Genomic DNA, 16,668 nt, shown 5'->3' on the forward strand with positions numbered 1-16,668 from the left:
TTGGAGTAAGAGGTCCTTTAAAGGGGCGTGGCATGGCCTGGCACTGAAGCAGCATTTTTAGCACTGCCAAAAAAAAAAAAAAAAAGAAAGAAATGATCTTTGGGTTGCGGTGTACTTTGATTTCGGAGCCGAGCCGTGCTATGTGAGCATCTGCTGCAGCCATGTTTAACATGCGTGCTGAGGACAGATGTGACACCAGATGTGCCCTGCTCTCAGCAGAGGGTGGTGCCCAGTCCTGGCAGCTGTATTCGGTGTTGCAGAAAACTGGATTCTCCACAGGCCGTGATAACTGTTATTGGATCAGCATGCGGCGGCAGGACCCGAGAGGAGACGGCAGAGGCTGGGGGGACCAGGAGCGACTGTTTGGGCTGAAGAAGATGGGACTAGTTGGCTGGAGGGGGGGAGAGGAAAAAACTGAAACTGTAAATAAAAATGGAAAAAAAACAAAAAAGCTATAAAGATTAGAATTCCCCGTCTCCTGTCTGGGGCCTCGCTATGAAAAAAGATTTCCTGCTCTCGGATGTAATAATTATGCAGAGGCAATGCTGGCCGTGAGCTTCTGGGACCCTGGCAGGACATTGGGTGTGTAGTATTGAAGCTATAGCTCTTTCGTCCATACCTGGCAACCGCCAAATTTTATTAATAAACTAAAATCTGGGAGACTGGTAACTCTACCGGGATAACTTTCGTTGGCACAGTCAGTGGACCGCAGCCGGTTCTGCGTTCAGCTTTAAGGCATCCAGATCAAGCTATCCGGATAACTGTAGGATGGCTCTCCCGCACGACCAGACTTACCCGGATGGCGCTGACTAGCGGTGGTTTGAGTTCCACCCTGGAACTTAAACCTCCCCAGGCTAAAAATGTACCCGAACAAAAGTAGCATTGGGAAAAAGTTAACATCCCACTGTCCAGCTAAATCCAATCCACCCTGCACATCTGGGGATCACCTCTCTCTCTTTCCATTCCTCCTCCTCCACCTCAAAAAAAAAAAAAAAAAAGCAGCCCAGCACCAGCTCCAGACCTCCTGATTATTTTTCAGTGAAGCTCTGAAACGCTGTTCCTTGGGAGAATGAATTAATCAGCCGACAAGCCAATTTAAATCAATTTATGCACATTTACATCTTGTCAAAGAACTGTACTTTTTTTTCCCCCTTATTATTTAAATGCTGCCCTCCCTCTGTAATTTGTACCTTTGGGAAAGCAGGAGCAAACTTTCTGGCTGATGTAAGCAATTAGGTTGGTTATTTGATATTTAGGTATTTCCTGTTTTTCTTGTTTAGGAATTGCAATGGGGCTTTTTTTCCCTGTCTCTCTGACTCCATGTGCGTTCATGCCTCTATCCTGCGTTCTGAAGGCATAGGCGTCGGAGATGCTGTGTCTGTGTGTCCAACGACTAACTTTATTTGGTTTGGTGTCTTAACCGCACCAGATGTTCAGGGACTGGGGGGAGGGGGGGTGTCACAGGAGGATCTGGACAGGGCTTTGTTTTTGAATAGAAGCGCATGCATGGGCTGTGCACGTGCACATCTGGAAAGAAGGCTTTCCTTAGTTCCCGGTGGAACCTCTCATTTTTAAACCCCAGGTAATACGAGCCCCCAGCTTCTCCCCCCAAACTCCAAGGCACCTGTTCTCCTCTTTGAGAAAAGTTGCAGAATTGTCTCTGTGCAATTTTATATTTATATTTTCTTTTTTTTTTGAACAGCAGTTTGATGTGTAGACTCACCCTGGGTTCTTCCATTAGAGATGCACTAAAAAGGCACAAGATGTGCTTAGAGACATTCTGGGCTGCTGATTTTTGGGTTTGCTTTAAGGGTACCTGTTGCCCGAGGTTTGTTTCTGCTTCTGGTGCTCCTGTCCACCCCCAGCTTTGCCAGAGGCTCCAGCAGTGGATTCGAGGTTCAACGCTGGCAGTTTGTGGCTTGCTTCCAGAGCATTGCCATGTTATCTGTTTCAGGAGGGGAGGGTATACTTTTGCAGTAGAAATTCACTGTAATGGGGTGGCCCGTCTGGGAAAGGGAAATAGCGTCATTAGGGCTGCTCCCTGGCCCTCTCATAGCGTTGGGGGTGGGAGATGATGATTAGAGAGGGCCTGCACAGGAGGATTGGGCAAGGCATCCAGCCCAGGTGGGTTTAAAACTAGGGTTTGGACAAGATCCTGGAGGAAAAATCCATAAACAGTAGGTGGGCTCAGGGAAAGCCAGCGCAACCCTGGGATACAGCAACAAGGAATGGACCTACTCTTTGGGATCCTGCTGAGTATGTGTGACCTGGACTAGGCATTGTCTGAGACAGGATGCTGGGCTTGATAGACCTTTTGGTTTGACCCAGCATGGTGCATCTTATGCTCGTATGTTCTTAAGGTATGCTGTAGCACTACACAATAGCGCTATAACCCCTTGCTGCTCTGCATTTTTTAGCTGGCTGAGTTGGTGCACTTTCCAGGGGAAGCACACAATCTGGATATGCATCCCCCACAACACCCAGGCTCCACCCACATTTCATGCAAAAGTAAATAGTTGTGAAAGCAAGTGAGGCACAGCCGCTGCTGCAGGACCCGCCCCTTGGAGAAAATGAGAACTTAAAATCGCATGGGGCACGGAGCATTTCATATTTGCATGACTAACGCACACTTATTTCCTGTTTAATCCCAACTGCCTGGGAGCGCAGGGCACACCCGGTCCTACCTTGGTGTGGAATTTCTCTAGCTGTCCTGCTGAGAGGCTTCAGAGCCACAGAGCACTCTGAGACCACCGGCGCTGGCTACTTGGAATCATCTGCCAGCAGACAATGCTAAAGCATAAGAGTTTCATAAAATGCATGCGGCAGCATATAGGCATGTATATGGCTGCAAACAGATTTACGCTAGTATTTTATAACTCGTGCATATTATAAAAATATGCGTATGTTTACCTCGGCACATATGCAAGCATGTGAGCTTGCGCGTGAATACAAGCAATGCATTGACACAGTATCTGTTAAATGTTAGGGATGTGCGTCCGTTGCTCCATTTGTTTGATTAATCTTATCAGTACGCATGTATCGGATGAATACGAACATGAATGTTGTGCACGTATGTACACGCCGAGTACATATGCACACACTATTCGTTTCGGTGCGCCCACTATCTGTCAGATATGCGCGTACTGCTGCAACGAATGGAGCAACAAATGCACATGCCTATTAAATGTTTATTGTGTACTGTTGGCTGGGTGGGCAGTCTGGGTGAACTAGGGAAAGTTCAGGCTGAAGAATCAGGAGGGTCTTGATGACTTGGAGGAGGACTGGTGGACTGATTGATAAAACGCACATATATTTTTAAAATAGGTGGGTAAAGCTTGCGCGTTTAATACAGTGAGATCACTTATGCCAGATTATTAGCAGGTATAAAATTATGGGACCAAGCTGGAAAATATACGTGTCTTAACATAGCAACTTATGAACATAACTGTTAGCCCCACCTGTGAACGCCTCTAGACCATCCCCCTTTTTTTTTTTTGTGCATATGTGTGCGAAAGTAAAAATGCACATGCATTTTTTTACCTTTATAAAATACAGAATATGTAAGTAGAGGCTATGGGGCGTGCATATGTAAATTTGTTATGTATGTAACTTTTTGAAAATTCATCCCCTAGTGTATCAGTTTTGAAAGTGGGGGATGCAGGTGTTCTAGTCTTCTTCCCTTGGTACGAACATGGAATTCACACCCAATGAAGCAAGCTCTTCTTGATGGGTTTCCAGACATTTGTGATGTCATGCAACACAAACCTTGAGGGACAGGACCATCCTCTGGCAAACATGTACAGGGGGCATCAAAGGATACCACTGCCCTGGTTCACTTGATTACACACGATGAACTCAAACTCTCTACTTTGGATCTACAAATCTTGTCTAGAAGTAATTTTAATAATCGTGGCCTTGCTTGAAGTGCAGTCTAAAAATAAAAAGCCATTGGCAAGCCAGTGTTTAGAAGTTATTGGGTAGCTGAGTACTGCCCAGTAATAATCTGTAAATCACTATTTTCAGAATGGCAGCTCAAAAGCTTTGGGTGGAGCTTGAGCTCTTTTCCAGAACTGCCCCTCTTCCCCTTCAGCTTCTGTTGTTGCCCATCAGCCTCCTCTTTCCCTTCCAGCCTAGACCCGCTGACATGCAGTACAGGAAGCTGGGTGCGAGAGGAGGGGGGGGGGGGGCAGTTAGTAGCTGAGGGTACTCAGTTGCCACAGTTGTGGTCCCTGGAGGAGTCTGAACCCCCAGGACTTGTGCCATGTTTGTCAGGTAGCCTCGCCGGATCATTACCGCCTCTTAGGTTTTCGCGTATGCGCTTGCACAAACACACACAGCCGTGGCTGGACATTTTTATGCCCACGTGCCAAGAACACGATGAGGTTCATTTCTCTCCAGGATTTAGTTCTTCTGCGGGCTGGAGATATTCAGGTGACTTTTCTGTAGAAGGGGAGAACTGAGATGACATATGCTGTGGTGGTAATTGCAGACTCCTTTTTCAGGATTATTTTTTTTTTGCATCTTGTGTGCCTTGCATCTGAGCTATAGTCTGCATGGAGACCCTGCTCACCCCACCCCATTTCCAGGCAAGGAGATTGTCTTCCCAGGGCAGCTGAATTGTGGTGGACACTCAGGGGCCCCTACAGATGGGGGGGTGGGGGACGGCGAGGAACGGTAAAATTATTTTCCAATTTATTTGCGGAATAGTTAGAGATGCCATAAAATTCCCCAGTGTGGGAGATTAACCCTGATTCCGTTCCTGATATGACACGGATTTTAAAGGCATGCAACGCTTTCTCCCATAAGGACCTAGGGCCATAATTGGCTGTTATGAATTATTCAGACTGGTGCCCCAGATGTTGAGCAGTGCTCCTCAGCAGTTTCCTTTTAGTGAGCCCTGTTCCCCCCCCCCCGGCAGCCGAGTCTGAAGGGCCCTGGTTCACATCCCCGCCCCAAAGCAGAATGGAAAACCAGGGGCTTTAATGATTTTTGCACGCGTCAGCATACAACTCCCCAGCCCTTCTCGCCCCCATCTAATTAGGCTTCCCTGTTTTTCATTCTGGTCTTCGTTTCGTTCCTGAAGAGATTTTAATGTACCGAAAAGTTCAGAGTTGTATTTTGGAGAGGATCCTATTCGGCCACTCCCACACCATCCTAAATCGAAGCATCTTGGGACGCTGCTGGGTAGGTAATCATCAGAGCCTCCTACAGGTGTGTTGCTAAGATTTGTGAGGCATGAATACAGCACGGACAGCTGAAGAGCGGATCTTCCTCAGAGCCCAGTGCAGGCATGACGGTGATGCGCGTAAAGCAGGAAGACAGCACAGAAAGCTGAAAAATTCATCTTCCTCAGAGCCCCATGCAGGCACAGCACAGACATCTGAGAAGCCATTCTCCGTGAGGGCCTCGTGCAGGCGTCCTGCTGATTCATGTAAAGCATGAAGACTGCATGGAGCATTAGAATAGAGTCTGATGGGGGAGGGGCTTTTAATATATTTCAAACCAAGCAATATTGCCATAATTAAAAGTGCATACTTTTTTATTCCAAAAACAAAATGCAGAGAAACATGTCAGCCACAGTGTATTAAGAGCACAAAGAAGAGAGATTGTGGATTCTGGCTTGGAGAGGAAGCTGGGGGGTTTGAGGTGATTCAGTCGGTGGAGCTGCCTTTGTGGTGCAGAAGGCAGATGTCAGCATTATTGTTTCAGCCTCCTTTCCATCGCCTCCTGCCCCCAATCTCTTTTTGCTACTGCAGAATAGCTTCAAGGGGAGAAAGGTGTTTTCGCTGAAGCTGGGGATGCAGCTAAACAGGGACCTGCGGCGTCAGCTGGCTTTTATTTTTAAAAATGAAAAAAAAAACAACCCACCATTTTTTTTTTTTGTTGCATAGTTTGACTGCATAGTTCCCCTTGTTGCTGCTTCTATCGCACAGATGATTACAGGCCAAGCAGAGGCAGCGGTTTTACAGAGTGGCGATGTGCTTCTTCTCTCCCTCGCCCCGTGCTCAGATTTCGGGAACTATTTTGCACTGTCTGATGTGGCCCACCCTAACGTACCATTTCAACATCAGACAGGGGCCAAAACACCAAACTCTGACGGGGGTGTGTGAGTGTGTCTGAGAGCGAGGGTTAGGGATCTGCTTTTAAACTGCAAGAGAAATCCCACAGTCCAAAGCCACAGGCTCCAGTTCAAACACTGCTGCTTTTCCTTAACTTTAATGCAGGAAATGTGGTGGCAGGCTCTGTTTTGAGTCTCCCCACCCCTGCCCTTAAGCTCACCCCTTTGAAAAAAAAAAGCCACAGCATTGAATTTGTCCTATTGGACATCACCAGCGGTATTCATGTAAATGCTGATGAAGTGGGTGACTCATCCTTGGCCATAGTAGATCAGTCTCTTGATACAGTGCCTAGGGAATATCGGTATGGAAGAGATGGCCCTGAGACGGTTTGAATCCTTTCTGTCCAAAGAACTCAATCAATCAGACGGGCCAACGAACAATCCACGTCTTAAAAACCTCCTTTGTGACAGTACCGCAAGGCTCTGCTCTGTCCCCCAGTTCTCTTCAACATCTGTCTACGTCTCATCTGTGATTGGATTCTACCCTTTTACATCAAATGCCACCTGTTTGCATCCAACTTTGTGTTTTAAACTTGGATCCAATCAAGCCTCTCCCGTGGCCACTCTCAGAAACTGTCTGACAGTAGTAGCCCAGTGGCTCAGCAATCACAAACTCAAACTCAACCCCTCCAAATCCGAACTCCTTTGACTAAGCTGCAAGTCACCCACTACGGTCGATACGCTCCCTATCTGGATCCTTGTTCCAACATTGGGAGTGGAGGAGTAGCCTAGTGGTTGGAGCAGCAGGTTATGAACCAGGAGACCACGATTTGAGTCCCGCTGTCGCTCCATGTGACCTTGGGCAAGTCACTTTACCTTCCATTGCCTCAGGTACAAATATACAGTACAGTGTGCTCCAGTGGCGCGCACTGTTAACCTGTGTTTTTAACGAGCTAGCTTTACCCCTTATTCAGTAAGGGGTAATAGCGCGTCAAACGCGCATCCAACCCCCCTGAAACTAATAGCGCCTGCAACATGCAAATGCATGTTGATGGCCCTATTAGGTATTCCCGCGCGATTCAGTAAGTAAAATGTGCAGCCAAGCTGCACATTTTACTTTCAGAAATTAGTGCCTACCCAAAGGCTGGCGTTAATTTCTGCCGGCACTGGGAAAGTGCTTAGAAAAGCTTTTCAGAACACCATATCGCCATGATATTAAGTCGGAGGTCCCAAAAGTTAAAAATAAAAATTTAAAAAAAAAAATTTTAAATCAGCTCGCGGGTTGAAAACCGGATGCTCAATTTTGCCGGTGTCCGGTTTCCGAACCCGTGGCTGTCAGCGGGTTTGAGAACCGACGCCGACAAAATTGAGCGTCGGCTATCAAACTCGCTGACGGCCGCCGCTCCTGTCCAAAAAGAGGCGCTAGGGATGTGCTAGTGTCCCTAGCGCCTCTTTTTACCGCTGGCCCTCATTTGCATGCGGGCCGATACTAAATTGCGCGCACAGGAGAGCGGGCGCTCTCCCGCGACTTTTTCCTTATCGGCCCGTTAGATTGTAAGCCCTCTGGGGATAGGGAAATACCTTCAGTACCTGAATGAAGTGCTGAAAACTGGAATATAAATCTAAATAAATAACCAATCAAAAAACTCTGCATGAAGCCTAGGGGTACAGCTTGATCCCAATCCCAGGTCTGTAAGGTAACAAGACACTCCCTTATGTAACTCCGCCAGATTTGCTAGTTACACCACTGCCCCTTATCATCACAACCTCACTGTGGCTCTCCGTACACTAATTGCCAGTCAATTAGATTACTGCAGCGCTCTACCGCAGTGGCTCTCAAACCGGTCCTCGCGGCAGCTAACGAGTCAGATTTGCAGGCTATCCGCAAGGAATATGCATGAGATGGATTTGCATGTACTGCCTCCACTGTATGCAGCTCTATCTCATGCATATTCCCTGTGGATAGCCTGCAGATCTGACTCGTTAGCTGGGTTCTATGGCCCGGGCTGGGAATCCCTGCTCTGCTGAGTGGTATCTCCCAACCCAGCTTGAAACGGCTACAGCTAGTGAAAAGAAAAACCATGGCAGCTAGAATCCTGGTAGGAGCCAAAATGATTGGATTGCATAAGGCCCCCTGCTTTGCAGGCTACACTGCTGAAACCAGGATTAAAGTTAAAACTCTGCTTTGTCTACAAATGTGTGAACAAACTGGCCCGTGAATACTTTTGTTCTGTCTCCTTGCCTTCTACATCCCTGCTAGGGAGCTCCGCTTCTCACAAAAGGCTGCTTTCTATGCTCCACCATTAGTGCCAACTTGTCAAAACGATTGGGTTGGGGGGGAGGGGGGTTTGCTAACCTGAACTACAGATGGCCCCTCCCTTTGCTCAAGAATTGAGGGTGCTTAAGCACCCAGAGAGCCGGCACCCTCCAACGCTACCAAATTGCACTGCACAAGCCTGAGGGCCTTTAGTTGCTCCGCCCCCCCCCCCCCCCCCAAGATATGGAATAAGGTTCCACAGCAGGGATCAAGCTACAATGCTTTCCGGAAAAATAGCAAAGGCCTTTCCTCGGGTCATCTCAGTAGGAAGAACTCAGCTTCCCTTCCCCAGGACTTCATCTGGTATAATGACAAATTGCTAACCAGTAGACCTGTTCATATATTTGTGAATCCTTCATTTGATTGCCTCTGACAAAAAGCATTATATCAAATGTTTGTAAATAAAACCCCGTTGTCTTGCTATTCTCTGCTTTTTTTGCTTTCCCGAATTTCGTAGGGAAATCGTACGCTTCCGTGCTCTCATGGTCAGGTGGATGGGGTCCTAACTGTGGGCCCTGCTCAGGGCTGGAAAAAATCCAGGTGCCAGGTCACTCAGGGGGGCCCAGACCTCCGTGCCTGGCGCCTCCGGAAGGGAGCGGTGATGGAAAAAACTTGGGCCACTGAGAGGGGGGACGGAGCTGGGAGAAGCAGAGGCCGCCCAGACCTGGCCGGAAAAAGGAGCCGGGATTTCTTGCTGGCAAGGGGAACCGGTGCGGGTAAATTCGTTGGCCACTGGGGCCAGAAAGAAGAGCAGCAGGCCGGGTGGGAAGCATCAGTGTCGGGAGGGGGCTGTTATAAAATGACACCTTCCCCCCCCCCCCCCTTAAGGGGTCATGAGGCATTTATACAGCCAAAAGTGGGCTTTAGCCAAGTAGATGACCTTTTACCCGTGTGCCTGCCCGACATGCGGAAAAATTTGCGAGCATCAATTCCCCTGGGCTGAGCGGGGGCAGCTTTTGCATTTTCACAAGCTCTGTGGGCAAGATTTCCCTGGAAGAGAAGAATCTGCAGAGAATTTAGTAGGGGGTAATCATGTGTTGCAACATTTTTAATTTTTTAAATTTAGATGGACTGTTTCTTTGAAATTTTCTGGTGGGGAAGGAGGTATTTTGTAATTGTTGTAATTTTTGAGGGAGAATTGGTGATTTTTCTTATGTAAATGGTCTGTTTTAACAATTCCAGGGCTTCCCAAACCTGTCCTGGGGACCCCACAGCCAGTCGGGTTTTCAGGATACCCATCATGAATATTTTCATATGCAAATGTATCTCATTCATATTCATGGTAGGTATCCTGAAAACCCGACTGGCTGTGGGGTGCCCAGGACAGGTTTGGGAAGCTCTGAATTAGCCCACTTGAAATGCGGTTGAAAGTTACCCCTTGAGAGGGGGCATTTGCAAGGGCAAGTTTAGGAGGGGGGAGGGGGAAGGAAAAGGGAAAAGTACACACGCAGATCATATATATATATATATATATTTATTTATTTATTTTTATGTGGTGGTGGTGGTCTGTGAGGAAATAATCATTAAAAAAAAAAAAAAAAAAGGGGGGCCTACTCAAAAAGCAGATGCCCAGGCCTTTGGGTACTTTGTAACCACGGCAAGTTTTTAGAAGAAAAGTTTGCACCTACTTCCTCTTTCTGAAGACGAGTGCCAAGAGAGGAGTAAGAGGGGCCTGCAGAGGAGCTGGGCCTGCTGCGGCGGTTCTCTCGCTGCCATCCTACGTTCTGCTGACAGGAATTTAGCGAACCACAGCTAAATCTCTTTGGAACTTTTCTTGTATTTTTTTTTTAACAAAAGTTGTATTTCAGGAAACTGAGTGAGTGATTTTTTTTTTTTTCCCATTCTCCCCAGTTCTTCTCCCCCGTGATGCCAGTTTCTTGTATTTCCAGCTCTTAAGTGATTGCTGTTCGCAAGTGACGCTCCATGTCTTCCTTTCCCCTCGCTAACGCGCTGGATATCTGCTGTTACCCACTTCTCCGCCTTACCCTTTTTTCTCCCTTGCAGGCTCCGCGTATTACGACAACGTCCGCCCGCTGGCCTACCCCGACTCGGACGCCGTTCTCATCTGTTTCGACATCAGTCGCCCGGAAACGCTAGACAGCGTGCTGAAAAAGGTTTGCTGTTTTTTCTCTCCTCACCCCCGTGAGTGCAGACCTGGTGATTCTGTGGTCCCAGGGCTCTCGTGTGCTGTGCCTTTTCCAACTGGGAGGGGGAACAGTGAGGTGGGGGGGGGGGGATTGGTGCCAAATCAGGGACTCGTCCCCCCTTGGTTGAGCTGGTATAAGATCCCTATTTAATGTAGGCCTTTGTTCTTTCCCTGCTGTCCCGTGCAGGGGCAGATTTATATGCAGCAGGCCGAGGCATGTGGAGATGAGATCACCCAGCTCTGAGAAAGCCGGAAGATAGGGTTGAAGTGCATAAAACCCCTTCCCTGTTCACCCGTGACAGCTGCTTATCTAATCCTGCCTTAAAATGTTAGGTGTCGGCAGAGCCTTGAGCCAGACTAAAGTTACAGGATGTTCCCAGACCCTGGACCTGTCTCGGCATTACCACATGTGCCCCAGGGCTAATATTTGGAGCTTTCTATCAAAATTTTAAATTGCGTGCAAGAGGACAGCCACATGGTTGGGAGGAGAACAGGGAAAGGGGGGGGGGGGGTGTCAACGACAAGATAAATCTGGAAGGACACTTAGAGGTGGTGGTAGATGTTTGGAACATGGGCTCCCAAAATAGTCAATGTAATAAACTTTAGCTTGCATGTTCAGGCTCTCGTGCGCACAGTAAAATTAGGACGGCCTTAACGTGAACATTAAAGGGGTCCTAGAAGACATTATCGCAAGCATGTAAATATGTGTGCGTCCACGCATGCAAATGAAGGAATGTTATATGCAGATGAGAGGTTGCCAAAACTTGCGCCGTTTATCGAGAGCTCTGCAAATGGCCGCTGTTGAATCCCCCTGCCTCGTTCTGTTGTTAACGTGAGCCCGGTCATTTTACCGAGGGGAAGGTAAATAAGCACGACCGGGCTCGGTTTTCTTCTTGCCTTGACGGCTTCTCTAAGCCTTGTACACGGAGGCCTGGCATCTGGGGACTGCTCTTCAGTGCCGAGGGAAGATCTCCTGCAGTCCAGGAGAGGAAGTCGTCGGAGAACAGAGAAGTCCCAAAAAAAAAAAGTTAAAACCAGTCCAAAAAAAATAAACAGGCCTCAGAGAACTGCCAAGGAGGAATAGTGCAGCCTGCCGGACAGGCTCCAGCTCTGAATCTTCTGCTACTTTTTCCCTTATTGGCAGCTATGGATTCTCTGTGATTATCCCATGCCCTCTTCAACACTTAAGCACAGATAATCCTCAGATGGAAAAAAAGTGGAGAGAGCAGTGGAATTGGTAGCTGGGTGTGACGAAAGCTGCACGTTCTTCCTTTTCCTTTGCAGGCATTTGCATGTCTGTCCCTTACACACATCTCCCCACTAACCTGGAGATTTCCCCTGGGGCAAGGGACTAGCCAGTAGGTCTCCCTAGTCCTTTCTCCATTCCTCTCTCCTACATGAAAAGAGTTTTGGAGGGTAACAGCAAGACAGGGAAGATGCACTTGAGCACTTCAAAAATAAATCTGCCTTTCTTTACATAAGGCAATGTATTTCCACCTAAGAGATCGGCCATAGGACAAAGGCTTTTACTATTATTAGGCCTGGGGGAATTGTGCGCTACTGCGGAGCGCAGAATTTGTGCAGAATTCCTTTCCTGTGCAGAATTTCCGTTTTCTGCCTCAGAATTTGACAAAAATGGAGGAGGCCCTGGTATGCCACAAGCCAAGCCTGTCCTGTTTACGGCAAAGACGAAGCAGACCGGCTGAGAGTGAGGCTGTGTAGAGGTGTGCATGTGTAAGACTGCGAGCCGGGGGGAGAGAGCATATGTGAGGGTGCAGGAGAGAGGGAGCTTGTGTGAGGAGATTGGGAAGGAGTGTGTATAGGTGTGAGAGATTGGGAACTGGTGTATGAAAAAGGGATTGTTTGTAGAGAGTGGGGGATGTTTGTTTGTGAGAAAGAGAGCCTGTATGAAGGGGTGTGTGTGTGTGTGTGTGTGTGTGTGTGTGTGTGTGTGTGAGAGAGAGAGACAGGCAGCCTATATGTATGGGGTGTGTGAGAAGGGAGCCAGTTTGCAGGGGGGCGTGAGAAAGAGTCTTAGGTAGCCTATGTGAGGGTGTATGCGTGAGAGAGAAAGGAAGCCTGTGTGGGTGTGTGTGCAAGAGAGAGGGAGACTGTATGAGGGTGTGTGTGTGAGACAGAGGGAGCCTACGTGAGGGGCAATACTGAGAGAGGGGTCAAACTCTGGGAGTGGAGTTAGAGTGGAAGGGATTGAACCTAAAGGGGGAGGGGAGAGATAGTGGAAGATGGAGGAGTTGGGGGTCTGAGAGGGCAAAGTGAAAGGAGACTGGCCAAAGGGAGTAGGGAGAGAGTGTGGAAGAGATGCTCTTACAGTGAACTTCTAGGGAAATTCTGCTCAAAATATTTAAAACTCTGCAGCTTTAAGAAATAACTTTTTTTTGGATTACATTTTAGATTTGTTACTTAAAGACTGTCATGTATATTATGTTATTCTGACCAATATAAAGAATGCAGAATTTTAAATGTTTTGCACAGAATTCCCCCAGGAGTTTATTATTGACATTGTTAAGGGTAGCCAAAGACGCTTGAGGAGAAGAGCAGTCTGAGCCTCAGAAGATTTTTTTGTTTTTTTCAGTTGCCCAGTTGTTTTGGGCAGAGCTCACGTCTGTGAGCTTTGAGGCCGTGGCAGACGGTGTGGTGCAGCCATTGCGGTGCCCACACCACAGGATAGTGGCAGATTGGAGGAATGGTCAAATGCCGGTGCCGCCCTCAATCAGGGCACCCAGATTCCTGCCCGAGTCCTCCTGTCCCCAACCACATCCATCTGACCACGCTCTTTACTGACACGGAAGATAGAGGGTTGTAAGCATATAGAAACATAGAAATGACGGCAGAAAAAGACCAAAACGGCCCATCCACACTTATTTTCCCATCCTTATCTGTTTCGCCAACCACCAAGTTCAGGGCCCTTGTTGGTAGCAAACTTGCAGTCATGTGCTTCCCTATATAACTCTGCTCTCCCTGTGACCTCCTCTCCAGGAGTATAATGGGTCTCCTGCTTCTTCTCTCCACACTGACTGCGTTTCCCTAAGTAGCAGGCGTACTTATGTAGCCCCTTGGAAGCCCTGCGAGAGGACCGAGCGTGTTCGCTTTACCTTGAGCACACTGTTCAGCCAGTGCGTTTTTGGGTTTCCGTGCACGGGATTAGAATGACCATGTTGTTGCTGACATTTCTTTTTATCTCAAGCATGCCAAGTCGTTTCGCATGACTTGTTAAGTTATTTATTTATTTATTTAATTTTAAGCCCATGCTAAGATTGTTTTTGCTCGTCTCATTGCATAAAACTTTGTCCACAGCCAGCTGTGCCGAAAGGAGGGGAGGAGGAGTGTTTCTGGACCTTTCTAGAACACATTTCTATGGTTTTGCCACTTGTCTGACTTGTTTTCCTGTATTTGTTTGCTTGGGGGGGGGGGGGGGGCAGAATCTGTCATAACTTCTGAGGAGGTGAACATTTAGAAGTGTTCTTGGCCAGTAGGAGGCAGGATACACTTTGGCTTGGGTAATGGCTGAAATCATCTGAAGCCCTCGGAGGGACCGGAAGCTTCCCTGCGTTACCCCCATGAAGCTAATGGTTCCCAGGTGTTCATTACGCCAGGCCGGCGTCTTTGATCTCCAGCTGGCCCTAGCGGTGAAACCTCTGCAAAGGGCTGTTCTCGCTGCTCCGTACCTCCAACCGTGGAACGGTTAAGGGTAGGGGTAGGCAACCCCACCCGTCCTCAAGTTCCACAGGCCGGTCGGATTTCAAGATATCCACGCTGAATGTCCATGAATGCATTTGCTTGCAAACATATATCTCATGCATGGTCATTGTGGCTTGTGGCACTCAAGGTCCACAGTTCCCTACCCCTGGTTTTTGGGTTAGTAGATGGCGCCGTGTCACTGGGGGGCAGGCTGAGCTGGACTTGTAGTTCTAATCTCCCTAAGACCAGCAGCCACTACAAATCCCATAGATGCAGCGGGGTAAAACCCGGAGCGGCTCAGCTGAGCCCCCTGGCAGATCTGCTCTTTGTAGAGCTCAGCAGGCCAGGATCTTTCCCCCTTCTCTCCGCACACCTTGCCCTCAAACTGCTTTGAGTGTGTGTGTGTGTGTGTGTGTGTGTGTGGGGGGGGGGGGCTTTGAATCCTGGGGCTATGGTTTTCCTTTCCTTCGGCATCACCAGATTCCGAATAGGAGCGGCCCAGCCTGTGCTAGATCTGAAGTAATAAAGTAGCAACAGCGTGGTGCTGCCAGTGATAGCACAGCGCGTGCTCCTTTGGTACATCGGCGCCTTGTCAGTGATGCGGGTGCAGCGTGTGCTCTGTTTCTGTGGTGTTGATGCTTTTTTGGGTGTGTGAGTGTGTGTTCTCGGTGGTGGGAAGAGTCCAGATCTGGGAAACTCGTCAGCCAGGGCCTTGCCAGGCAGTGATCCGTAACTCATTTGGGTGTTTTATTTGCGATTCCCTGCTGGTTTGCAGGAGATTGGGAGTTATCTTCTGATTTGGCTTATCTCTAAGAACTCTTGCTCAGTCCATTCTGCCTCTCGTTTTTTTTTGTTTCTGTTTTAAATTGATTTGCTAATCTTTTTTTTTTTTTTTTAAACAAGCCTTTTAACAGCTTCTTTTCTCTGTCGAGCCTCCAAGGCTACAGAAGCCGTTCAGAGTTGCTCATCTCTGGGTGGCTTGCAGAGGTGTTTCGGCTTGCTAGTGGCCAAAGAGAAATGCCGATTGCCGCAGTCAGAAGGGGAAGCGTCGCCTGAAAGGCTTCTGTGGAAGAATTCTCTCTTAGAAGAAGAGTCTACTTGGAACATTTAAGCCTTTTTTTTCTCTTTTATCCTTCAGCTTATTAATAAAAAAAAAAATATTCCTTTGTAGGATAGAAACCTCCCCCACCCCTCTCAGTAATTACTCTCCAGTGTTTCTGACTTTTCTTCTTTTTTTTTTTTTTTGTGACAAATCTCCTTTGTTCGGTTTCAAGCGAGTCCAGCACAGAGCCTGCAAATAACACTATGCAAATTATTGTTGGTTGTGAGCAACTGAAAAAGAAAAAAAGAAAAAACCCCACGTGAGGCAGCCAAAGTAGTCGCTTGTTTCGGGCCAGGCTGTGCCTTTATGAATAAATTGCATTGTGGGCCCTCTTGGCCTCGCGACCCAAAAAAGTCCGTTGCCAGCCACGGCAATGAAGCGAAGACCCTAATCATTTTTTTTTTTTTTAATTGCGAGGCTGGTTCTGCCGATCGGAAAACGCTTCCGAATTGGGTGGAGGCTGCGAGGCCTGGCCCCCTCCCTCACGCCAGCTTTCTCTCATCGGCTTAAGCAGACAAAGAGCCTTCACATCACCGAGCCAATGACTTCATGTCGGGAAAAGAAATATTTCTGAAAGTTCGGGCGCTGGGAGGTGAGAGGAGGAAAGGGCTGCAGTGTGGAAGGCTGTGTGAAGATTTATCACTCATCTCACCATCCACGGTATAATAGGGCCTATAAATCTGGTAGACTTTATTGACCTGCCAAATCTCCAGTGATCAGCTGGGAATGCTTAAAATTATTTCTTCCCCCCCCCCCCCCCCACTCCAGACAGACCTGATTTACAAAACCGCATTGCTTTTGAAAAAGAGTTCATTGTTTGTTTATATATTTTTAAATCATCCTGGGGATTCTTGTAATGCCTGTATTAGCAGGCATCCCTCATTATCAGTTTCTTTGTTTGTTTTTGTTGAGAAACTTTTGGTCTTTGGCATTAAATCTTCTTGGGTGAGGTTGGGGATGATCCTTCACCATGAAGATCATCCCAAGGCGTGCACCAGCCTCCCGACGACACCTGGGTCCTGGCTTCAGATGCAAAGAATCCTAGGGCTAAAAGAGGCTTTAGAAGATTGTCCTGTCCAGGGCTTCCCAAACATAGGACTTTGGGACCAGGGGCAGCTCTATAACGAGGCAGGGTGAGGCGGCCGCTTCAGGCGGCAGAATTTTGAGGCGGCAAAAAAAATGTCCCCCTCAGAACGCCGCTGTGGCATCTGCCTCACGCTGCCTGCCCCCTGCCTCGCGCTCATACCTGGGACCTCTCCGGATTTGGCCTGGAGGCTCCGGAATGCTGAACGAATTGCTGGGGCTCCGGGCCAGCCCCTGAAAAATCCGGGCACCCTGCTGCAGAA

The 16,668-nt window shown here is 48.1% G+C and overlaps 1 protein-coding gene across 1 annotated transcript in view; it reads left to right on the forward strand.

Moving 5' to 3' along the window:
- Positions 1-16,668, forward strand: part of RND2 (Rho family GTPase 2) — a 60,262-nt gene that overhangs the window by 27,617 nt on the left and 15,977 nt on the right. Inside the window, exon 3 of the mRNA XM_029572691.1 lies at positions 10,380-10,489. Coding sequence (XP_029428551.1) covers positions 10,380-10,489 — 110 coding nt within the window. The remainder of the gene's footprint in view (positions 1-10,379; positions 10,490-16,668) is intronic.

This window comes from Rhinatrema bivittatum, chromosome 12, assembly GCF_901001135.1.
Source record: "Rhinatrema bivittatum chromosome 12, aRhiBiv1.1, whole genome shotgun sequence".
NCBI lineage: Eukaryota > Metazoa > Chordata > Amphibia > Gymnophiona > Rhinatrematidae > Rhinatrema > Rhinatrema bivittatum.